General features: G+C 40.0%; 4 protein-coding genes across 5 annotated transcripts in view; 3 read left to right on the top strand and 1 right to left on the bottom strand.

The window, feature by feature from the left end:
• LOC136243395 (RING-type E3 ubiquitin-protein ligase PPIL2-like) overlaps positions 1 to 3027 on the top strand; it is a 21945-nt gene extending 18918 nt beyond the window's left edge. The window contains exons 29-34 of the mRNA XM_066034909.1: positions 118 to 189; positions 943 to 1022; positions 1383 to 1461; positions 2424 to 2533; positions 2584 to 2679; positions 2788 to 3027. Coding sequence (XP_065890981.1) covers positions 118 to 189; positions 943 to 1022; positions 1383 to 1461; positions 2424 to 2533; positions 2584 to 2679; positions 2788 to 2796 — 446 coding nt within the window. The 3' untranslated portion in view covers positions 2797 to 3027. The remainder of the gene's footprint in view (positions 1 to 117; positions 190 to 942; positions 1023 to 1382; positions 1462 to 2423; positions 2534 to 2583; positions 2680 to 2787) is intronic.
• Positions 2877 to 5816, bottom strand: LOC136242900 (general transcription factor IIH subunit 1-like). Of its 2 annotated transcripts, XM_066034399.1 has the most exons (13): positions 5616 to 5816; positions 5287 to 5402; positions 5065 to 5226; positions 4960 to 5016; positions 4709 to 4802; positions 4627 to 4661; positions 4391 to 4502; positions 4191 to 4258; positions 4033 to 4136; positions 3950 to 3983; positions 3725 to 3902; positions 3420 to 3568; positions 2877 to 3212 (listed from the first exon to the last, which is right to left on the bottom strand). In XM_066034399.1, the coding sequence occupies exons 1-13, from the start codon at positions 5779 to 5781 to the stop codon at positions 3048 to 3050; spliced, it is 1440 nt and encodes a 479-aa protein (XP_065890471.1). In that variant the 5' UTR covers positions 5782 to 5816; the 3' UTR covers positions 2877 to 3047. The 2 variants fall into 2 exon arrangements, with proteins under 2 accessions (XP_065890471.1, XP_065890472.1); XM_066034400.1 differs by lacking the exons at positions 4627 to 4661; positions 4709 to 4802.
• Positions 5782 to 9112, top strand: LOC136242856 (uncharacterized). The gene is made up of 2 exons (XM_066034348.1): positions 5782 to 7390; positions 8077 to 9112. The coding sequence occupies exons 1-2, from the start codon at positions 5858 to 5860 to the stop codon at positions 8998 to 9000; spliced, it is 2457 nt and encodes an 818-aa protein (XP_065890420.1). The 5' UTR covers positions 5782 to 5857; the 3' UTR covers positions 9001 to 9112.
• A 537-nt stretch (positions 9113 to 9649) lies between these two features.
• Positions 9650 to 18309, top strand: LOC136242932 (uncharacterized). The gene is made up of 3 exons (XM_066034436.1): positions 9650 to 9775; positions 9825 to 10162; positions 17590 to 18309. Exons 2-3 carry the CDS (start codon positions 9854 to 9856, stop codon positions 18148 to 18150), a joined length of 870 nt encoding a protein of 289 aa, XP_065890508.1. The 5' UTR covers positions 9650 to 9775; positions 9825 to 9853; the 3' UTR covers positions 18151 to 18309.
• The last annotated feature ends 6975 nt before the right edge of the window (positions 18310 to 25284 follow it).

Raw genomic sequence — 25284 nt, forward strand, 5'->3', positions numbered from 1 at the left:
GTTTTATATAATCTGCCACTTCATAAAACCTTTTAATCTTGTATTTTATGCATGGTTTGCTGGTTATAGCTGAGTTGGTTACATTTTGTCATGTATGTTAACTTCTTATTTTTACAGTTGACATTTGGTCTGTGGGGTGTATCTTTGCCGAGATGTTGAGCAATCGACCGATATTTCCTGGAAAGCATTGTATCCTCTGAGCTGTGTGTCTCTGACTGGAGAATGTGCATGCTTATGCATGTGCTTGCTCTAATCATGTATATACACACAGGGTATGCATATACACCACACCACATTGCATACACTAAATGTGTTCTTCACTGCCCCTCCAAGGATCTTCGTCCAAGTGCTGAGCAATATACAGAGTATTTATTCAAACCGCGGTATCTGTTTTTGATACCATATAATTTCTTAACACTGCAATACCGTGCAAACAGTCTTTTACTATTTGAGTGAAAAGTGTACATACGAAAGCATATAGACTGGCATACAATAATATACTACTGCAGTCAGCTTGCCAGCACAATTCTGTCTTGAGTAGAAATGTTTAGAAACTGTGTTTTTGTATCTCGATCTAGTAATAAAGTTCTAAAATGGTATCTAACTAAGGCATACTGTTATTACTGCAATATCAAGTAACATTATCATACTGTCTATGAATTATCAAAACCACTCAGCACTACTTCATCCCGCCTCAACCCAGATATTCCCCCCACCAAGAGATACCAAATATACCATTTACAAATAAAGTAGGCTAGAGAGTGAATGAACCAGAAGCCCACCTGCACAAAGCATGATGTAAGCCCTGTTGCAAGGTGAACCCTGACCCCACCACACTGTCAGGGGCAGGAGTGCTGTCATTAGCCAACATAGCACTTACACTACATGTAATTTGATAACAATATACTATACCACCCAACCATCCTTAACAGTACTCGACAGATCTGGATCAGCTCAATCATATCCTTAACATACTGGGCTCTCCTACCCCACAAGACCTCCAATGTATCTTCAATGAGAAAGTAATTTATAATATGGTTAAGTATTATTGTGATTTGCTTATATATTGTAATTGTAACTGTTCACAGAGGAGGTATGACACGAGTTAAAAAGAATTAGTGTTAGTTGACTTTCACTAATGCCTAAACTGGCTTTACTGGATTATTTTTCTATTCCATGGTTGCTGTTTGCCCTCCAAGTAACTTCTTTATCACCTAATGACATCTCTAATAGCCGATATAAATCAATTCATTGTGGGTTCAATTGAATAAAAGTAGCTATTCCAATTATTCTTTGGCTTGAGTGTGGCATGCCTCCTCTGGGGCTGAATTAAATTTGACATGAAATTAATCATTTTCATTTTGTATTTGTTTGTGTCACAGGCACGAAATTACCTGCAGGCATTGCCTTACAAGCCGACTGTCCCATGGAGCAGGTTGTTCCCCAAGGCTGGACCTAAAGGTGCAAAACGCATGATATACAGTGAAACTTCATTATAATTATGTGGGAAATCTGGTCTTATAACCCATGCCAGCAGATTTGAATTTTCACCAAGAACACAAAGCTACATGAATAAACTATCTAATTACACAATCAAAATCAGCTAGACTTGAGTGGTCTGCTTTTGCTGGCTGCTTTTACCAAGCCCAGTGGTGATCCGTACATGCGGTGTGGGGCCTTAGTGGAGTTCTGGTCATCCTAGGGATGGCTGTACAGCTCTGTGGTATTGAATAAATAATCTCTTCTGTGAATTTCCTTTCATTTAGGCCAGTTTTGAGACCTGAATTGGCCTAATTCATTCCTACACCTCCCTTTTGAATTTTTTAAACAGCCTCTTGCCTTCCTTCTGGGCCCCCGCCTCCCTTCCCTTTGGAGCTTGCCTGATACAGTCAACCTCAGTTTTAAAACTATCTAAAATGGCGGGAAACTTAGCTGTTGATTACTTACACAGTGGATTAAGAAATTGGTGTGAAATGTGTGAAAATTTGGTACACATAGCTTCAACCATTGGCAAGCTACAACACACTAAATACTTAAACCGGAATATCTTGATACTTTTAAATAGGCGACAAGACTGATTTCCCAGACTGGGTCACATATAATAATAGGGGCATCTTATGGGATCATAAATGCTTGGCCAGGTGGTCATATTAATGAGGTCCTGAAGTGTGTACACCATAGCTATATTTGGGAGGAGGTACTTGACATAGCCACTATCACAAGTGGTCTTGAGGCTTCCTCTGTGTGACTGTTCAATTAGAGTATTTGTTGACAAGTGTGGAAGTGTGGCTACATTTTACCCAAAAAGACTGCATACATGATCATCACTTGTTGTAACATTCAAGAACAAGTGTATTTTGAGGACGAGCAAACATTTTACTATTGTAAGAGCAAGTGTAAGCATGCCATGTTTCTCCCTGTAGCTCTTGATGTTCTGGAGAAGATGCTAACCTTTAATCCCAACAAGAGAATCACAGTTGATGAAGTTTTGGCACATCCCTACCTGGAGCAGTACTACGACCCAGATGATGAGGTGGGTGTGGTGGTGAAGTTAAATAGTTTATAGTTTTCTTCTTTATCTAGCCGGTTGCTGAGAAGCCATTTAGTTTTGAGATGGAATTGGATGATCTACCCAAGGAGCAATTAAAGATGCTCATTTACGAAGAGATGTTAAGATTTGTGAGTTGCATATATAGGCTCAGTTGTTTATGTACTAAAAGGCATACTGGTGTGTCTGACAAGTCCTTTACATTTCATCATAAAGTTGCTTACATCTTTTTCTTACAGCATACCTAGAGAAATGCCGTACCATGAAGTCACACCGTTTCATCTAAACAGTACTGTAATATATTATTATACTCTATATATTATTATTATTGTATTTCAACAAGTCCTTAGTTTTTTACTAGATTTATTTCAGGTAAATGTTAAAAGTATAATTTAATACTTCAGAAGTGTTTTATTTGTGGTTAGAACAATTTCATTATTGAGTTGTGGAGAAAAATCATGAAAAAATTGAAAATTCAATGTACAATAATAAAAGACTGCTATCTCTTGGCTCCCCGGCGAGCATTCCACAGTCTGTAGCGTTCTAGTGCCTTTGTGATACACGAGTTGAGATGGTGTAGTGTTTGGTTTGTGTGTAGCGTCTTCTCATAAGCAGCCAGCTGCACTGCTTGGTAGTGTTCTAGGCTGTCAGCCATTCTTGTTAACTGCAGTAAATAAGAACATGTACAGTAGCCATGAGAGGTACAGGATGTAATAGTTTTATAGTTTTAAAAAAGCAAGCACAAGTCATGTATGTACTTCAGTAAAAAGTTCCTAAATTCTTAAGTATTTGCAATATTCCTCCCTTACAATAAGTACTTTAGTTTGCATAATGATCTGATATAGCTGTAATGAGGGTAGTGGGTGTATACCTTCTGTTCCAGTTGTGGTGTTCTGGTGGGGAAACAGGCCCAGAAGTGCCTCAGTAGTTCAGTCACAGCACCATAGTGCCTCACCAGCTCTGTATCAACTTCTGTGGATTGTGTTGCTGAGGGGACTGCAATACTCGGTGCTTCATGAGCTACAAATACAAGAAATTAATTGTATGAACATTAACAAAAACTACTGAGTTCCTTTGCCTACCAGGAATTACACTGAAGTGAAATATATGTAACAAAGGAATACTTGGGAACCACAAAAAAATTGTAATATCAATTCATGGTCCCACTTTTCTTACCGTGCATTTGAGGGGAGTAGCTCCATTCTTGCATTCTACTGGCCAAATCCAGCAGTGGTTTAGAGGATGTGTCACCCAATGATACCGAATCCTGTGCCTCAATATGGAGGGTAGCAATAGTTGCCGGGTGCTCTGGTAATAATTCACTACTTGACATCTCATTGATACCTGTCTGCCTCTACAAATGGCTTCTTTAACATGTTATATATTACACACAATGATCACCTGAATACTGCTGGCCGATGTGTCTTTAGCCTTACTATCAAGTATAAAGTTGTGATAAAGGCAAAACACAAAAAAAGAATAACCTTGGCCCCTCCAATGCTCTTAGTACCATGGCACTGTGAGTATTACATCGTTGACCTAATGATTTATCCCCTGCAGCCTGTTGTGACGTCTTCACACCATACCCCTAGGGGCAGAAATAGCATAACACTAGGGAAATACCATAGTTAGCTTCACCCACCTCAGTTGGTGCAGTGTCTGCAGTTTGTATGACATCAAGTTCTGCAGTGTCCATTGGCTTAGTTAGCTCTAGGAATGGCAATAATTTTAGACAAGGGATTTAAATTGGGTGAATTTTAATGGCCACCAGACACCATTCGGAACTATTACACCATAATACTACTGCATTTATCAGGAATTGGGTGGATTTTTATATTTTACCTTTCATGTCCTTCTGAAGGCACTCTGAGAACAAGTCCTTCTTTGACTTGCTTCTGTCCCGATGGAAGTGGTGGCTTTGGAAAAATGTTACCCAAAAATCACTCTCTGTCATCTGACATGAAGAATAAACGAGATAATGGACTGCTGAATATAAGATGTTTCAAATAATAATAATGCATAATTTACTGGAATGTTGTTTAAATAAGAGAAGACTCATGATGAATAACTCTGCATACCTTATCAGGAACCATCTGGGCATGCTTCTCTTTCACTGCACACAAACACATACAACATGTACTAATATACTGAGCTCATTACCAGCAGGATAGCAACGGAAGATGGACAATATTGTGTCACTGGTTAGATTGTACTTAACACTGTTGCAGCCATCTGCCTCAGCTCGCACGTCAGCCTAACAATTATGATCTTAAGTAGCTAAGACACTCAATGTGACAGTACATGTAGCCTATACAACAACAAAACTCTTATGTGCTCATGACTAAAGTATATCCACACTGTGTCAAGAGCATTAATGCAATTATATGAAAATCTCAGCAATATTGAATTACCAGAAATGCTGATGGTAACCCAGATGTCTGCTGTTCATCATTCTTGTTCAACGCTGCCTATAGAGAAATCAAGTAACATTACAACTAAGACTTTTCCTAACATACATTTCGATTGGCCCAAAATTCTTCTGCAGATATAGCCCCACCTACAACAAGATCCTTGTACATCTGATACAAGTTCTGATCCTCATTCAGCAGCTTCACTTTCTCATCAATCTCATTGGATGGTTTAAACTTGTCTAGCACTCTTAGCAAATAATCCTTAACCTGGAATATGTAAATCAGTTGTGTAATTGTCTCCTCACTTAAACTGGCTCTTCAACTCACTTTGTTTCTGTCTTTGACATTTGTCTCCCCCAGAAACTGGAAAGTGACATGAGAGCCATCGTATAGCACCAGTTGTAGTTGTACTTTACTGCTCTGCTCTGAACTGATTTTCTGAGCTGCAAAAACCATTTAATCAAAATTGTGACCTCAATGCTTTACACTATTCCATAGATCCTGTATAAAGGATCTATGACTATTCTAACAGCAGCATAGCAAGAATTCTTTGGGTTCAAAGTGCAAATTACAGCACAACAATGGGTTGGCAATACGTGAGAGTTAGTAACAAAAATAGAGTATGTCCACGTGTTAACACGACATGTCTTCCTCACTTTTTATCTCCTGAAAATGATGCGATATTTTATATTCTGCTGACAGTTCTTCTGCCCATGCTATCCGCTGAGAGGTGAGAAGGAGCATTCCATTTCGCTTGTTACATCTCACAGTCGGCAATTCCAACACAACTTGCTCCTTCGACTCATCCGCCCCCGCGGCCATGCGATGTATATTAGCATTCTAATTAAAACACACCAACTGCAAGGGTAACCTCAAGCTTGGGTAACCTTATACCATCATGGAGGCTGAGGCTTTGGAAGCGTGTGAGTGTCCAGTATGTTTCAACGATTTTAATGATGATATGCATATTCCGTTGGCGACTACGTGTGGTCATACGATTTGTCAGAAGTGTATTTCTGAAATGGAAAAGGGGAGTCCAGATTACAACTGCCCGCTATGTAGGAATTTGTTACAAGCTGGCAGCTGTAAAGTCAACGTGGCGTTGCGTCAGCTAATCATGGAACTATGGAAACTGAGACACACCCGTGAGGGGGTCCCTTTGGCCAGAAGTCCTTCAGTACTGGATATCCCATTCACTGATATAGTAATGGATGATGTCATTGACTCTGGTGCATTTGGAGAGGTGTACAAGGCACGCTGGCGTGGCAACAAGGTAGCTGTGAAGCACCTACGAGGTACAACGGTGACAGATAAGTCACGAGCAAGTTTTCAACGTGAAATTTTTGTAATGAATTGTTTGCGTCATCCAAATATTGTGTTATTATTGGGGGCCTGTCAAACTCCCCCTCATCTCTGCATTGTTATGGAGCTATTGGAAGGAGGGTCATTGTATCACATGATCTATAATAATGAACACGAATTGACACTGAAGCAAATTCAACAAGTTTCACTAGACATCACCTGTGGTCTACAATACCTTCATGGGATCAATATACTACATCGAGACCTGAAGAGCAAAAATGTTTTACTCACTAACAACCAGTTTCCCTGTCAAGCCAAACTATGTGACTTTGGGCTGGCCAGAATGAGACAGGAGACAGCCACGATGACTGGCAATATTGGCACAGTACATTGGACTGCTCCTGAAGTTATGAATAGTAAGAGGTACAGGTTTACAGCAGATGTTTACAGTCTTGGTATGGTACTATATGAGATGGCATCAGGTAAATTACCATTTGCTGATAAGATACCAATGGCAGTTATGGTCTCTGTGGTGATCAACAAAGAGAGGCCACCTATGGACGTCATCAAAAGCCGTCATGGTGATGACTCATTACTTCAGAAGGTGATCGGGAGATGTTCAGAGTGGGAGGAGTCACAGAGGCCGAACATTGCTGAGGTTATATCCATGTTAACTGAACTGGTTCCCATGGAAACAAGTGGAAGACGTGCTCAACTGGTCAATCAACAATCATGTGATCTTCAAAGCATGACTATCGACGGGCTTAATGTTGTCTTTGTTGCTGAGAGTAGTAGTGACTTTACAGACACCAACTCTTCTAACACAGAGAGCAACATTCCAAGTACTGAGACTAACATGCCCCGTACTGCCCACCATGATGATATGTTGCTTGGAGCAGTCGGTGGTGGTGGTGGTAACACAGTCCCTATGGCTAATGACCCAGACATCGAGTTGATGCAACAACTACAAGGAGAGGAGGACAATGATTTGGAGTTGGCACGGCAGCTCCAGCAGGAGGAAGAAGATAGGTATCGTAAGCAGTTGGAGCAAGATGAAGCACTGGCTCGACATCTACAGCACCAAGACTTCAGCTACCGACTACCTGTCAATACTGTAGCACCTAAAAGAGTAAGGAAATAGTTAGGGTGTATGATTTAGGGAGTGACATTGGTTTCCAGTGAATTTGTAAACAGTACAGTACTGCCATATGTCACTATATACTAACAGAGAAATGACAGTACTCTATTTGTGCCAAAGAATTTAATATAGATTATACTGCAAAAGGTTGATGCTAGAATAGAATTTTGTGATTAGGCCATGACAAATTAATCTTATGTTTCACGAATGCAGCGGGTCAATGTTTTGGCAACTCAAAATAAATGTAAATCATGTGATCTCTTAAAGAGTGCTAATATGGCTGTAAACTCTCTAATACTGTGCAAACAGTAACAGGTGTAGTAGCAAAGGGGAAGGAAATAGAGCTCCATCACTTGATTTCATAAGAACTGCACCTGGGATACTCTAATAGAGCAGTCATACAAACTCTAACAAAGCAGTCACTACAGCTGAAATGATTTACATTCGACCTGCTGGGTCACTACTAGAGGGCAATTAATCCGTGAAACGTATGATTAATTTGGTATGGCCTTATTGGTAGAAAGTGGTGGTCATGCAGTGCAGCTAGCTACTACTTGTATTTGTTGGCAGTGCTAAATTGTAAATATCTGTATATATGAGCAAGAGTTCATAATCCCTCTATACCTCTTTGATATGAGGTATAGTGTGTTAGTGTAATTGTATGTTGTTTTACACAGCTCCCTGACAATGAGTTGATGCAGTCAGTTCGCAAGTTCGATCAAACTCAGCTCCGACCTGGTGTACCCCCACCTCCCCCTCTGCCACCATCATTTGATCACACTCAGCTGCAACACAGTGTCCCCAATGCTCCCCCACCTCCTCCTCTTCCACCATCTTTAACACCTCCACCATTTGCAAAACATAACATGGTTCAACAGAGAGCAAAGTTTTCTATCGGTGCCTCAGAAGAGAGTTATAGTCATCAACCCAGATTGCCTTTATCTAATGTTTTATCACCTGGATCAGCCTATCACAAGTCTGCTTCTTATTCTAGCCCAACTGTCACTGGTAAACACGAACAGATTGCTAAAACTTCTAACAGTCTTCCTTATGGTTCTAGTGATTTTGAGCGGAAGGGAATACCAAAGGCTCCACCACCACCACACCTCCCAATAAAACGTCAGCCATCTGCATTGTTGCGAGAAATAAGGGGAGAGACAGGTTATGCATATAGAAAGTCTGGTCATAATCTCGGTCCTTACAACTTCCTCCGTCATGTTGAACCAGTGGAGAAAAGAGCATTTCGTATCGGTCGGGTTGTAGGAGAGCCAGCTCATGTTGTGACACTACAGGAAGTAATCAAGTCTTTCAGCAAACTTCATCTCAAGCAGATAACATTTACTGAGCCACAACCAATGTTTCCAGTGGGAAAAGTGGTGCAGAATGCTCCTGTGCACGTGCCAAAGATGAAGGCAATTTTCTCCAAGAAAACAGACAAGCCAGTTGTTAACGCTAACAAGCGTGAGCCTAACAGACTGAAAAAGAGCAAAGCTGTTGCTGCTGCCCCTGAAGACAAGTTACCTCGGATACCAACACCACCTCTTGCAAATGAATACCCAGTTACAAAGCAAGTGAAATCTAAGTACAAGAAAAAGAAATAGTTATAGAATGTGTGTTTATTTTGGAATAGTATACAAGAATATAGATGCATGCATTGTATTTATTTATTTATGATTATGATTTGATTGATTGAGTTGGTTTTGATTTATTTTATCCTCACAGTAGTTGGCAGAGCCGTTCTTCCCTACTGGAACACACATACAACAGAGTACAAAAACAAAGCAGCCATACAAATACACAAACAATGCAAACACAAGAAACTAAACCTTAAAAATTAATTACTTTGAGTGTTGAGATAAAAGTCCTTAACAGAGAATACAAAGGAATTATAATTACAATCAATTTTATGAGAATTCCACCATGTAGCAGAGGAACAGAAATATTGTTTTGGTGGTTGATAAATGGTAACTAAGTGGATTGGCAAAACAGTCTTTACACCGTGTGTTGTAACTATGCTGTGCTCCGAACACAATAGGAGGATCGAGGAGCAAACAAGGCTTTTTATCATGATGGTAGTGGCAATACATGGCACTAATGATTTAATATGATTGCATTATGGAACCACTTTATAATGGGCATTTTGGGACCAAGCTGCTTTTGCTGCAATAAACAGGTTTTCCTCTTTCGGAGATGTATTGACCAGACCTGTTAGGACCAAAAATTCTTTCTACTGTGTCTTTAATTCAAAGTGGTACATGTACTGTATACTGTATTTCCTCATTAATTTCACTACCACGTGACCAACCTAATTAGGTCTAACTGACTAACGTGTCCACGTGTGTAAACGTGTCAAGTGGTACGGCAGTTTTTAGAAAGGTAAGCTACACTGGCTCTTGCTGATAGTCTGTTGGTTATTTCGTTACAGCGTAAGAATTCTGAAGAGAGGAGTTCGCCATGGCAACGGCACCACCGGAAAAGATAGTAGTCGGCAGACTAGTACAAATAAAAGGTTTGCAGGCAAAACCTGATTACAACGGGAAGCTGGTAGTTGTTGTAAAGTATTTACCTGAAAAGGAACGGTGGGCGGTGAACCTAGCTCAAGGAAACAAACTTTTGTCAGTGAAACAAGAAAAGATAGCACAACCAGAATTCTTAAAGAAGCCACGTAAAAAGTACCTAGCGTTAGAAGTGTGGCCAACCATTGCGTCACTAGATGAAGTAGTTAGTGTGGACCAAATCCCGGTTTCACCAATGATAGAGAAGGTATATATGCTGCATGTTTACAGTAGTAGTAGCAGCTACGAGATAGCTACAGTGTAACTATGGTGTCTTGCAATGCATGATGTATGTAAATAGTAGCTCTGCTTGTTCTAGCCTGAGTGATATCTGAAGCTCATAAGTGCCACAAGGTGCCATATTGAATTTATTTGGTTAATAATCAATACATTAATATTGAAAGGGACACGCCCCCAAAAGTACGTTAAATGGTGTAAAAACACAGTGATTTTCGAAGTGCCCACAACATTACATAGTGATACCAACAAAAAACGGTCTGCTAATTACTCACATACCTCTAAGGAATACTCCACCTTATTTTCAAGACTGTAGCTGTAGTGGATATGCAGGCCCAGCACTGTTTCTGAACCTGGTCTGTCATTTTGCCCAATGTGTAATGTATTGTGGGATTCACCTGTTACCGGAATTCACCTTAAACTAATTAGTCTAAACAAAAAAAACGGTCTGGAACATTGTGTACATGAATAATACTTCAGTAATTCGAGGGTTGTTGCCCTCGAGCAGGCCATTCAATTTAAGGTTACGGTATAATCACTGGCGATCATTCAAAATTTTGAATGCCTATCAATACTTTTTGAGAAGCCCATAAAACCAATCTAGCGGAGTGAAAAGTTTTAAATGAAGGTGAAGCCCTTCATATTTAATGTTTTTATGTAGCTACAGTGTGGTTTGAGGCAGGTGGAACTCTACAATTTGTTGTAGCTCAGCTCCAGCTGTCACTACCATGTTTTTCCACCGCCAAATACAGCAAAAGCTGTAGGCTCTGTTGGCATTTCTGGGGTATAGTGATACTGTATATTAAATTTATTAGGTCCTGTGGAAGTGTTTTTGGCATGTTTCTTCCCAGTGACTCAGATACAAGCCTTCAAAGAGCTTGTTTCACTCAAAAAAACTACTAAAAGTTCAATAAAACAACCAGCAACTTAAAAAATTGCTGGTTGTTTTAAAAAATTGCTTCCACAGGACCTAGATATTTTAGTTGTTTAGTCACTTGTGTTGAAATTGTAAGGATTCAGCAATCTGTTAGTCCGGTTTTTGGTGTCAGGCGTTGTTCTGTAGTAAAAACAAACAAGCACAATTAGTTGTATTGCTAACACAACACAGTTGTTGAAATTATTTATCCCTGCTTGGGGTTTTGTAATTTGTTCCACCCACGCATTCTAAACTATTCTGTAACCTTAAAGACAAAAGTTAAGGAGAGCCACTTCGAGAAAGTGCCGCGTGAGTAACTTAGTTTAGAATAGCTTTGTTCTAGTTTCTGTAGGCCTATATAAACAGACACCATGTTTCCTAAGCCAACGTTTAGTGGGTTTCTCGTACGTTTTTGAACTTGCTATGTCGGTAGATATGCGGAATTCCGCTAAAATCAGTAAATTTTATTAGGTTCACAATCCCAATGGCTAATTTCAATATGTATAAAAGCTTGCTGTAAGGCACATATAGATGGGTTGCTTTTTGGGGCTGTACCGTAACGTATGCTTCCATTTCATGTACTGATATATTGTTGGTCAAGATATCAACAGAAAATTTGTTTTTAAAATGATTTAGAATTATTTAGTTAAGTAGTGGTGAAGTCTTTCGAAGAATATTTTCAGTGAGGTCCCTAAAATCCAAGACTCGTGAGTCACATAGGGTAGGAATTGTCCCTTCGCCTTACGCAATGGATATGCTATAACTCAACCCTAACATACTTGTCATACTAAGCACTAGCGCAATAAAATGACTGAAATGTTCATCACTGCCATAGGTTGTAATACATTTTTGACCTACAAAACTCGGAGCGTGTTATGGAAAGGGTTACGGTTAAAATACCACGCCTTAAAAAGACAACCTGTCTGTATATTATATAGTTATACAACGGCCACGAGTGCTCTACCTGATATAAACGCACGAGCCTGAGGGCCGTTAGGCCCAAAGGCAAGTGCGTTTATACAGGCAGAGCACGAGTGCACGTTGTATAACTGTTATGTACCACTCACCTAATAGGTGGGGAGAGTCTCACAAGACAGCTGTAACACTTATAAAGGCCAGGTTTCTAACATCGATTGTGGGTAACCAAGCCGGACATTGCGATGACGTTCCCCCTGCAGTACTGCAGCCACCTGAGATATTGAAAGCTAGTATGCTATGGGTTATATCACTAACCTGCATTCGCTGTTATACTCTCATCATGTAGTGCTCAGCATGCCAGCGTGATCACTCAATCGCCATATAGACTAAGCGCCAGACTAATCGCCATAGTGATTCTCTCGAGCAAAAAAAAGTAGCTAAATAGACATTTTAAGTAAACAAAACCTAACTACTAAACGATGCTAGTCTAATTCTTACTATTCACACTGGCTAAACTCGAATCAGGTGGCATGACAAAACTGGTTACCACAATCGAACGTAAAGGTTAGTATTATTTAGAACTATGATATATTTGTTTTATTGAGTCATTGTTGAAGTGGGCTACAGTTTAATCTGGGCTAAGATGGCACCAGACTAGTAAGGTGTATAAGTATCATAGTGTTTATATATATGTAGACTAGAGTTGTGGCCACCCGTGTTGGATTTTTCGATCGCCATTGGCTGCTTGTAAACATTATACGTATTGGTGACGTTATGGCCCACAATCGACCTTTACATGTCAGGCTATAAAAGAATTCGAGTGATCTGTGAAGTGTCTTTCCACCTATTAGGTGAGGTGTCGTAGTGGTCTTCGCCACCGGCACTTGTGCTATGCTGCACAAAACCGCAGCCAGTGCAATATCTGTATATTGCACTGCGGTCGGTGCATTATAACTTATAATGCACTCGTTGTGGTCTACAAAACCGCAACCAGTGCATTATAAGTTATAATGCACTCGCTGCGGTCTGCAGCAGTGCAATATACAAATTATGGCACTGGCGGTGCCTTTGAACTGCCCACGCAGAGTGGTACATATATATATATATATATATAAACTCCTGGTAATATACACTTAAATGTGTTGGCTAGTCTTCCTGTACTGAAACAGATTCTTTTGCCTCAAGCATACCTTACATAGTTATTGTTGTTGATGACTAGTCTGGTGTGACCACCTCTTTGATTAGAGGTTTGGTCTGTCTAGCATCACATACTTGTGCAGATGGAATGCAGATTAAATTCATTTATCGATAATGTCTTTCCTATAGTCATTCTATTGTGTCCAGAAGAGATATCTCCACATACTGTCAATGCGTGAGAAAAAGTTCGTATGAGGCATTAATTTGCAACCAAGTGATCTGATTGGTTGCACCCGATTTTCACAAGTACGTGATGCTAGACAGTAATCGAAGGGGTGGCCGCGCCAGACTAGTTGATGACAGACCCCGTATACAACTATAGTTACCATAGGCGTGACCTGTGCTGGATACAATTAATTGTATACTTACAGTGATGCTGGGTGTGTTAATGTGGAAGTGAGAAAACTACAATGGCTTTGGGTACTAGTCTGGTTCTTTGATTATTTTAGGCCAGTCACTATCACTATTGGTTATAGCATAATATTATGGGGGGGTATCCACGGAAACCCCCTTTGAAAAATGATTATACAACAGTTGAGTATTGTAATTAATAGGGCTCAGTCTCACATCAATGGTGTGTGTGGCCAGTTTTCATTCTCAAAAAGCTATGTTCACAGCTTTGCGCACCTCCGGTGCAAAGTAAAACCCACCATTGAACCCCCAAATCAGTCTTTTTCATAGCTTGAACATGTGTCACAGCTTAGAAAATGGCGAATTTGGTAAACCTCATTCAGGAAATGTCTCAGAAGTTTGATAAACTAAAAAGGAAGTCTACGCTCTGGGGAAACAAGCTCCGTTTTCGTAGCAGAACAGCTCACCATCATTCCAAACAGAAAGACTCACTGTCGTTCTCGTAGCAGAACAGCTCACCATCGTTCCAAACAGAAAGACCCACCGTCGTTCTCGTAGCAGAACAACTCACCGTCGTTCTCAGATCAGAACAACTCACCGTCGTTCTCGGACAGACTCGGAGCAGAGCAACTCACTGTCATTCTCGGAGCAGAACAACTCACCACCGTTCTCGGAGCAGAACAACTCACAACCGTTCTCAGAGCAGAACAACTAGCCCCAGTTCTCGGAGTGGAAGAACTCACCGTCACCGTTCTCTGAGTAGAATAACTTATCATCGTTCTTGGAGTAGAACAACTCGCCACCACTCTTGGAGCATAGGAGCACCTGAGATGCCCTTTCCAAATGTCTCCCTCAACAGCAGGGGGGAGCTACTAGAATCAAGGCCCTCAGAGAGGAGGCCAACTACAACACAGAGTTGTATGTTGAAACGTCATATTTTCCACCAGGGCATTACACCACCTGCGCTTCTGTTGTGGTTTGGTCCAGACTTCTGGACCAAACCACAACAGAAGCAGTCCCCACTAGTACTTCCCCCTCAATTCTCAGCAGACCAGCTCCAATTGATCACAGAGGAGATCACTTGCAGCCAGGAAACTGGTTAGCCAAGGTCGACCTAAAGGATGCCTTCTTCATGATACCCATCACCATCAGTACAGAAAGTACCTGAAATCTATATTCCAAGGGAGAGTTTATCAGTTCACCTGTCTACCCTTCGAACTCTGTTCAGCCGCATGGGTATTCACAAAAATCCTCAAACCAGCCATAGCGTTGCTGAGACAGAAGGGGGTAAGGCTAATAGCCTACATGGACAACATACTATTGCTCGCGGAGTCGAGAGAAATGATTCACAGTCACCTGGCAGGGGTGACATATCTGTTGGAAAATCTGGGGTTCATAAATCAGCAGTAATAAATCGGTTTTGAACCCAGCTCAAACCCTGGAATTCCTAAGTCTCTCCATGGAAATGGAGCTACGCTTCCCCCCACAGCAATGAAAAGTGTATACGGGTGAAGGCCTGCAAAGTAGCAAGGCTGGGAACTACAACAGCCTGTTCTTTGGCTCGCTTGTTGGCCATGATAAATGCAACAAGCTGTGTCATTCCCTTATCCCCATTGTTCTGTCGTCACCTCATCACAGCCCAACACTTACCAGGGGCATAAAACGTAATAGCTGATGCAGAGTCTCGGCAAATGACGGACAGGACAGACTGGAAACTGAATCCTGTAATCTTCCAACAAATAAACCATCTGTATGGACCTCTGGAGATAAGACTTGTTGCCACGAGGCTGATGTCTCAGTGCCCACTCTACTTCAGCTGGCGGCTAGATCCATCCACTATGGTAACAGACGCATTCCCTCAGTCTTGGAAGGGACTGAAAGCATATGCCAACCCACCATGGAACCTATAGGCAGAGTTCTAGCTCAGGTTCAGTCACAACAATCAGACATAATCCTAGTAGCACCTGTCTGGAAGACACAACCATGGTTCCCAATGTTTCTGGAAATGCTGACTACCCAAGGCAGATGCCACCAAGGGTAGAGATAACATCCAACCTTCACCCAACTCTCACCATGCCCAAACTAGCCGCGTGGCCCATCTCGGGAAGAAATACCAAGACTAGCAACTTTCAGAAGAGGCTACAGCACTCCTTAACTCATGGAGGACAAAACAAACAAATCATATGACTCCTGTTTGGGAAAGGGCACAGCTGGTGTTCTCAACGGAGCTTTGCTCCCTTTTCTGAACCTGTGGCAAATGTAGCAAACTTCCTTGCACACCTCTGTGAGGAAGGCCACTGGTACAGCTCAATTAATGCCTACGGATCAGCAATCTCATTGGTGCATGAGCAAGTTGATGGTCATAACATTGGCCAACACCCTGTCATTATTACGCTAATCAAGGGTATATTCAACATCAGACCACCACTGCCACGATATACCAGTACCTGGAATGTCCAGACAGTTCTAAATTTCATAGAACCTCTGGCAGACAACAACAAGATGCCACTAAAGCATTTGTCTCTTAAGCTTGCCATGCTGTTAGCCCTTACTCACCCTTTCAGGTTGGCAGACTTGTCTCAGCTAGACATATCGAGACGAGTTTACAAATCAGACGGAGTCTGTTTTTTTCCCTGGTAGCCTAGCCAAGCAATCCAGGCAAGGCTCACAGATAGTCAACCTTTTCTTTCCCTCATTTCCAAGTAATCTGGCACTATGCCCTGTCTCAGCTCTTCAAGCTTATGAGAAAAGAACTAAACCTATCCGTGGACAAGAAACTAGACTACTACTAGCTACTATCAAACCATACAAGCCAATCTCCTCCAGATCAGTCGCCCACTGTCTCAAGTCAACGCTAGAACAATCGGGCATTGACACAAATTTTCAATGCGCACTCAGTTAGAGGTGTCTCATCATCAAAAGCTGCTAATGTGGGCATAATCACACTATGACATCTTGAAGGCAGCCAACTGGTCCTCGGAGTCAGTATTCCAAAGGTTTTATAATAAACCATCAGAGGACTCAGTCTACGGTGGAGCGATGCTCTCATCTGGCTGCAGCTACAAACCTCACCATTGATATGTGAGACTGAGCCCTCTGAAATGTAATTCATAAATGGCTCAGACCACGAAGTGGTCACAAGCTATTTATAATTGTATGAAGGGGTGAGGTTGAGCGTATCAATGGGCCCACCCACCCTATTTTGTAACATGATCGAGCTATTCAAAGACTGATTTGGGGTTTGATTGTGGGTTTTTACTTTGCACCGGAGGTGCGCAAAGCTGTGAACATAGCTGTTTGAGAATGAAAACTGGCCACACTCACCATTGATATGCTTGACCTCACCCTCTTCATACAATTCTAAATAGCTTGCGGTCACTTCGTGATCTGAGCCATTTATGAATTATTGCGGCATGCACCTGTAATAAGTGCCCCTACAATTCATGTGGGTGATAAAATCATCAAGAGTTACATATACTGTATTATATTAGGACTTTTTGTACTACAAAACTTCATACTTTTGCCTTTGAAATCACCATTACGGCGTTCAAGAGCATATAGTGACCTTTTTTTTTTTTTTTGGTCTTCGACTTATCCTGTAGGTGTGATGACTTATATTGGTCTTATAAATAATCGTTGATGACTCTGCTAGCATTTATATATTTTCCTTTAGACTCCCCTCATATGTGTTCCAACTTCAAAATAATGCAGGCAGGTTTTGAAAGTTTGCAAAAACGAAGAGATTAAATAGAGTTTTGAAGGAGCGATTATGCTCAAACAGAGTACTGAAGGTGAAGAATATATTCCATAGTGACATTTTGCAAGGGCAGCATGAGTCTACGCATGTGTAAAAATCACATTATTGTTCTTTCCCCTAATTACACAATGGTGTGGACTTGCTGGCTTCTTGGGCCGTACGGCATACCATGTGTGGTCTTGATCAATTGATTTTGGTACTTTAGTTTTGTATCTTAATAACTTTGTTTTGTATCTTAATAACTTTGTTTTGTATGTAGCCTTGGCCTAGTAAGTGGTCAGAAGAAAGGACATACTTGAAGAGGGTAAAGAAGTGGAAGAATCCATCAATATTGGGATTCTCATCAAAGCGTGCAGACAAACCTGATCTGATGATGTATTTTGATGTGGATGACTTGACCAGTCCAGTCAATGCCTTAGCAAACAGAATTGCCGCAGCAACCCCCAGTTATAAGCATGAGGAGGCTTGCACTGAGGCACCTAAAAGTGCAGCTGGTTACCGTGGTAATGTCATAATAGTTTCATCACCCACCATCAGTGAGGTAGAATCACCTAGTGGTGTTCAAAGTATTGTTAATGCTAAGTTTGATACCACCTTTACCATGAGCCGGCTCCAGAAAAAACTAATGTTTTTCAAAACTGAAGAGTGTATTAAGAAGGGAAAACGTCAAGATACTGTTGGAGGACGCTGTTTTGGAGGGCTACCACCAGATCTTATCCCTCAGATTCCATCATCTGGACATGGATACTACATCTACTCCACAGTTGGAAAACCAGTAAAGGTGAAAAAAATTTTAAGTGACCATTATGCCATTCACTGATTGTTGATAGAAGATTTTAAGGCACAACAAATGGTTCATGATTACTCTGTAACTAATTACTGTGTTATCAAATTGAATTAATTCAATACATACACTGTATTCATTGTTCATTACTACTGAATGAAGATAGGTAGCCTACACAACACAGTAGGTGTAACACTTTCTTTACCTAGTAAGCAACCTGAATGGTGAACCCACGTACAATTTGTGTGTAGTTTTGCATGCCAGTGCACCTATGTAATAGTAATGTGATATATGTATAAGTTGAAGCATCATCACAAAAGCGAAATATGGCATCCAAAAGAGTGAGTAACAGACAAATATAGCACAAGGCAAAGCCAAGTACTCTTCATCTTGAGACCACTCTTTAAGTGCTATATTGCACTCGCGGTGATGCTTTAGCTGGTATAGAGAATCGCCTTCAAGCTGAGGTAAACAACATGCACAAAACTATTTAAAACTCACTGAGTAGTCTTGAAATCCATCACCTTCAATAAATTTGCCATTGTGTTGATCTAAGAATGTCTTGTTTCTGTGCGTGGGAAGATCAAAGTAAAATAGTTCTATATTTACCATATAGAACATTTTACGCCATTGCAATTCTAGTTATAGAACAGCACACAATGGCAACCTGTTCAATATTCAACACTAAAGACAGGTGCAATACCAATTATACCAACCCTTACTTAGTAGCCGGCTACCTCTTAAAGACCACCTCTGTACAAAGACCACATTTGTAATTAGGTTCTAAAGATAACTAAGGCAAATTTAACTAGATGAATAAAAAAAATGAAAATTTAAGAGGGGGAATAGGGATCACTGAAAAAAGCCATGAAACAAGAAGGGACTGGTGGGGTGGTAATGTAAACCACAAATCCCTATTTTGACTCTCATAAATCTTTAGTTATATGCTCTGTCATTTTCAAACGAGTGTTTGCAAATCTACAAAAAAAATTATTTTTAGCAACATTGGTCAACCTCAAAATATTTGCCCCTCGAAATATTTAGGCTATACGGTAGGGTCAGCATGCAGTGCCAGACTAGCCAAGTCGTGTGTCATCGATGACCCAATCTCGTAAAAAAGACTGCATATCACTAGGCCCCCACGAAACTATCATTGTTCTGCTTTCAAAATGTAGTTGGTTCTCAACGCAGACATTGATTGCAAATAAAAGACCAAATGTTACTAGTTTTACACTTAGGTTGGTATCAGAGGAGGTTGGTCACACGTCATCATTCATCTCGTGATCTCAAAGGAAGGGTTGAACTAATTCAACCTTCACACCTCTTAATATTCTAAAGGACGGATTGTATATCCATACCAGAGCGCCCCAGTTGTATTACAAGCCTTCTCAGTACAATGCGCTGCTTTCCTAGCTGCTAAACAAGCCTTAACACATAGAACAATGCTTGGTTGCATAATTTTGCGTCAGGATTATGACGTGTGACCAACCTCCTCTAATGTTTGGTCTACATGTTGATAGCCTTTTCCAGGGTGGGGAGGGGGCAAGCATTAAAAACTCTCCCTTAGACAGCAGGGTGGGGTTATATGGAACCACCCCTTTTTGGAAGAGCCGGCCTTAGTAAATTTGATTGAAAACCATATTAAAATGAGAGAATGCAATACATTAAGTATATGCATGAAAATCCTCGGTCACATGTGACCACAAAGACTGGCTCAAAAGTGAAACCAGTGTGGGCATGGCAAGGATGAAAGTACAGTTACCTCTACTTATAAGTTTATTTTATTTTTTTGTACAAACTCAAATACGAGTATTGTCGCACATGTGTATGTATAAGTGTGATAAGTAAGTAGTATAATTAGTATAGATTATAAAGTCTCTCTTTGAAAGTTTGTGCATCCAGTAAACTTACCAGGTACTGGGGTAAAGTATTCCATAATTTGATCGCTTGTAGAAAAATGGAATAGGCGTATGCATATACAAGATTCAGGGTTTATGTAGGGCACATCCACTCCCTGCAGTCCCATGCCATAAATATCTTTTGAGATGCAAATCTTTGAGGCACTTTCTAAGATTATTTTGTCTCACTGATGCTTTTGATATTGGTAAATCTTGAACAATGACATGGAGGACATATTACTCAGAGGCGTAGCTACAATGTAGGCAGGTGAGGCAATTGCCTCACCAAATATTGGGGACTGAAGTCACTGAACTGAGAGCTACATTGGACCTTTTAGAGGCATTGAAAACTTGCATTGACAAAGTTTATATGCTATTTAGTTCAATTTGTAGGTGTCCATTGAAGGGCTGCTCTATAGGGGTTAGCTACTGTGGTTTTCTCTTTTTCAGAACTGGTCAAGCAAGATTGATATACTCTAATAGAGCACTCACCCTAATACAACAGTCAAGCAAATTTTTAATATAATAGTTTTGATTAAATTGCTCTCACAATCAATCTCAGATGGTCTAACTTTCCCATAGGAGCATAATCCATATCCCCTGGATTGACATGCTACTAGTGCTTATATGTATACTATAGTATGTTCACGTTGAGCTGAATCCTCAAAAACATTTAATAACTTATGGATGCAATTACACACAATCTTGAATTTTAGCTCATTTGTAGTACTGCTTGACCCGCTAAAAATATTTCAAAATCTTTTTGTTCAAATGTGTGACATAATATTTATGGCCAATCAAAAATTTCACAATACATTTCCTATGATGAAGCCATATAAGTACAGTGCTCATTACAGCCTTTTTCCAAACCTGCAATGGAGCCAAACTGTATGTGTCTGTTGTTGACACCTTTGCTGTTACCAATAATCATCTGGCTGACTGAAATGTTAACTCTGTTGAGAAAAATCCACTTTTAATTTTTAGCTGTTTTTCAGGATTCAGCTCAACGTGAACGTACTATACTCAAGACAAGGTCTGAGAAAACATGCATAAAATACCATTATGTGCATTCTTTGCAATTACCATAATATATAGTAGAGGTGTACCGATAATTGGATCGGCTAAAATATTGGTCACCGATATGGTAATTTTTACCAATATTGGTATACCACTACTGATATTTAGACAGTAGCAATAGTTTGTACATAAATGGATTGTGCATATGGTTTTCTACGTGGCTCTTTAGTGCCGGTGGCTTATTTTTCACACTGAAACAAGTGCTACGCTATGAAAAGCCATATAAATACACACGATTCTGGTGTTTGTTGCTGCAAAGCTTGTCACAGTCTTTACAAATGAAGCAGTTATAGAGTACCTTGTAATAAAAAGAAGGGTCACAGGATAACTAGCTGTACCAGCTTTCTCACAAGCCATTAGAATGCGGAGTAATGCAGAAATATCCAATTAAGGCTTCATGGGAGCATACATAAAAATGTTTGTGGGTGCCTAATTGTCTGGATTGCACAATAGAAACCCAAGCTGTATGTATACCACCACAGGCAGAGTATAGCAATGAATACATGCATGCACATGTTGTTGTAGGGTAGGTAAATGTACACTTTTAACTATAATGCGAATATCAGATCGACTATCGGTTATCAGCTTCTTTTGGTGGCATCAATATCAGATATCGGTACATGCCAAAAACCCATATCAGTACACCTCTAATATATAGTAGGACTATAGAATTGCCTCCAGATTCAATCTTGTAACTCTTAATTTTCAAAAAATTTCCTGGGGGCATGCTCCAAGACCCCCTAGCTGGAACATGCTATGCATGCTGATTGTACTTACACACTAGAGTGCATGCATCATAAAGCATTGCAAGGTCTGCCTCACCTATTTAAAATTTCTAACTACTCCCCTGTCACTTATGATGAGCTGCTGCCAAGTTTCTCTAATTCAGTACACCAAAATTAGTTTATCAGCTGGTAACCCTGAGACTTATAGACTCCTGACCCCTTGTAATTATGTTGTACATGTCAATGATAAAACACTCATTTTACCTTTCTTCGCTACAAAATCACTTAAAACAGCTACCCTAGCATCTTTGTATGAAATAGCTGCCTCTAAGCATAATTATCAGGTTTGCATTAGTGAGACAATCAGGAATTTTGAAAACTTTCCACTACAGCTAAATGACTTATATATTAGATTTCCTAACTCCTTTATTAGAGTATCTCAATCTTTTCACCAAATTTCAGAACAATGCTACAAGTGTTGTTATCATTATGAGAAACTATTACTAAAGCTTACAGGTTTTTGCAATTGAATTCGGCGACTTTGCAATTGAATTCGTCCCGTTTGCAATTGAGTTCGTCGCTTTTGCAATTGAATTCGTCCCGTTTGCAATTGAATTCGTCCCGTTTGCAATTGAATTCGTCGCTTTTGCAATTGAATTCGTCGCTTTTGCAATTGAATTCGTCGCTTTTGCAATTGAATTCGTCGCTTTTGCAGTTAAATTCGTCCATAACAAGAATGGCAGCTGGAGCAAACATGAAAACATGATGTAGCAGCTGCTACAAGAACTTGTTCAAGTACAACAGTAGTAAACAACTCTTTATAAGGCAATAATTCTTCCTCTACAGCCTCTCCAACGATGGGTGTGGTCACTCGCGAGCAAGCTAATTAACTTGTCAGACAGCTATCAACTTCGCGTACTACCAGCTTCAATTACCTTCTAGTGTCTCAAGTGTAATTCTCCAAGGCATAAATAGTTCATCTCTTAATGAACGGGTTGGTTTCTTGGAGCCGTTTTGTTTATGACGAATTGTAATGCAAACGCGACGAATTCTATTGCAAAACCGACTAATTCAACTGCAAAAGCGACGAATTCAATTGCAAAACCGACGAATTCAATTGCAAACGGGACGAATTCAATTGCAATACCGACGAATTCAATTGCAATACCGACGAATTCAATTGCAAACGGGACGAATTCAATTGCAAAGGCGACGAATTCAATTGCAAAAACCTGTAAAATGTGTCCTGTTTCATGATAGATTCCAGATTCTGGAAACCTGAAGTTTCAGTTTTAATAGTGTGTAAACTCCAAAGAGGTTTCTAGAAACCCCCTGGGTATGCCCTTGTTGCTGGAGACTAATGATTTGTTATGAAATATTACTGCTAGGTAGCTGGACTGAATTTGCAATTACATCCAACAATTTGCTATCACCACCGGAATGGAACTCCTTAAAAAAGGATGGATCTGCCTTGGATTGAATCTGGGAGTTTTATGTATATAAATCTGTTAATGCAGAAGATAGATTGAATAAAATAGCATAGCAGTTTCCGGTGAATGTTCTATTAGAGCAGTTAGGTGACTGCTCTATTAGAGTTTCTAGATCTCACACTAGCACTGTAGTATTCCATTCTTTCATAACCTTTAACACAAATTCTACTTAGTCAAGGCAAAGTAAGTTGTAAAAAGAGGCATTGGGAGGTACTGCCTCTCCACTCTTCAAAGTGGAGGGCGAGGTGAAGTCCCCCCCCTATTTCTCCACCCCTGTCTTTTATCCCTTATAAGGCAGATGAGTGTATGGCGGTACATTCAAGTATAAACAACATGAATCCTATTCTCATATGGTGAAGCTTGCCCCATAAAGGCATCCAAGAATTAAACAACTAAAAATAGTCACACATTAGTTTTTGGGTTGTATAGTTCTGTGGCCTGGACCACTTTGAAGCTATTTTAATTGTAAAAGATCTTGTAGCTTCAGGGAGTTTTATTTATTAGTCACTACCCCATTAGGGGCCCACAAGAAGGCTGCTGAAAGTCTATATGTAGCAAGGAGTCAGAAACATGTACCTGATTCCATGTCATGTATAGGTTCAGAATCTCCAGTTCTATAAAGACTGCAAACTGTATCACCTACTATTTACCAGTTTCTTATAGCCTCCCCACTTTAAAATTTTATTGCCACATCCTGGAGTATGATTGCATGGCTAATAGGACATACACACAGACAAACATTAATCGGCTTTCTCATAGTCTATCAATGCATGTGCTATATATAAATCTTCTCCTAAATAGCTTTTATATACTATAAATGGTCAGCCAAAGTTTGTAGTCTTAGATGATAAGTATTATTATCATCATTATTAATTTTGTCAAATTACATTGCATGCATGACAGGATACACAAAAAGCTAAGTTCAAAGTGGTCCCCAGCAATCTTGCACAGTAACAATCAAAATGAACAACTGAAAACTAAAATTAACTTGAAATCAAAAAAAGCAAAAACAAAGGTTCAACTTGAATGCCTCTGGCAAGGAGGCGGATAAGATGCATGTCACTAGGTATTCAGTTCCAGAGAAAAGATGCATTGACATAAAATGAACACCTGTAGGCATTTATTGTTGATATCCTAGTTGTCAATGTCAGAGATGAGATTGGGTGGGAAACAGAAGCATGAGATGTAGGACTAAGGGCCATAACTATGTATAGTGTATACATGGTATACAAGTGGGGAAGCATAGCACAAAAATCATTACCATGCATATACGCAGTGGTTGGCAAAATACCCATGCATCTAGCTGATGCCAATTGGACTGCACGCAGATAGTCATGCATGTTTCAGCTTGTATAGTTTGTAAACCATCACAGGTCACCATTCATGTAATATATACTGAACCATGCAATGATCATTATATAAAAACATGATGCATTGTTACTCATGAAAGTTGCATTGGCATTTTAATGGGTATAGCCTACTGATGCATCAGCACTGAATACATACAAGAGTTCAGTCAAGGGAGGTTTCAGTTCAGAGCTAAGTGTGCAGCATATGCCCTTGGTCTATAACCCATGCAGTATATCATAATAGTAAAAAGTGTGGCTTAATGGTGTGTTATAATTTATTTGATAAGTATATAAGACAATTATTTATTTATTTATTAAAGTTTACAGCATACAAGCTGAGGGTCTGCAGGACATATATTATAACTTCATGTACATGCATAAGTAAATTGGAGTCAATTATTAAGTCATGATTGTGTGGAAGTTGACTGTATAACAGCTGGGAGAGATGAAAACCGGTAACAAGGACAAACAATGTGATAGGTATGAGGTAAGTTGGAGTTATAAAAAGTAGAGAAATGTTTCCATGCAGAGAACTGTTGCTTGAGCTGATGCATGAGTTGAGGGAGATATGTCTATAACAGGTTGGTGATTCCACAGTATGACAATTCTGCTGCAAAAGAAATGTTGATGT

Source organism: Dysidea avara, chromosome 13, assembly GCF_963678975.1.
Source record: "Dysidea avara chromosome 13, odDysAvar1.4, whole genome shotgun sequence".
In the NCBI taxonomy this organism is placed as follows: Eukaryota; Metazoa; Porifera; class Demospongiae; order Dictyoceratida; family Dysideidae; genus Dysidea; species Dysidea avara.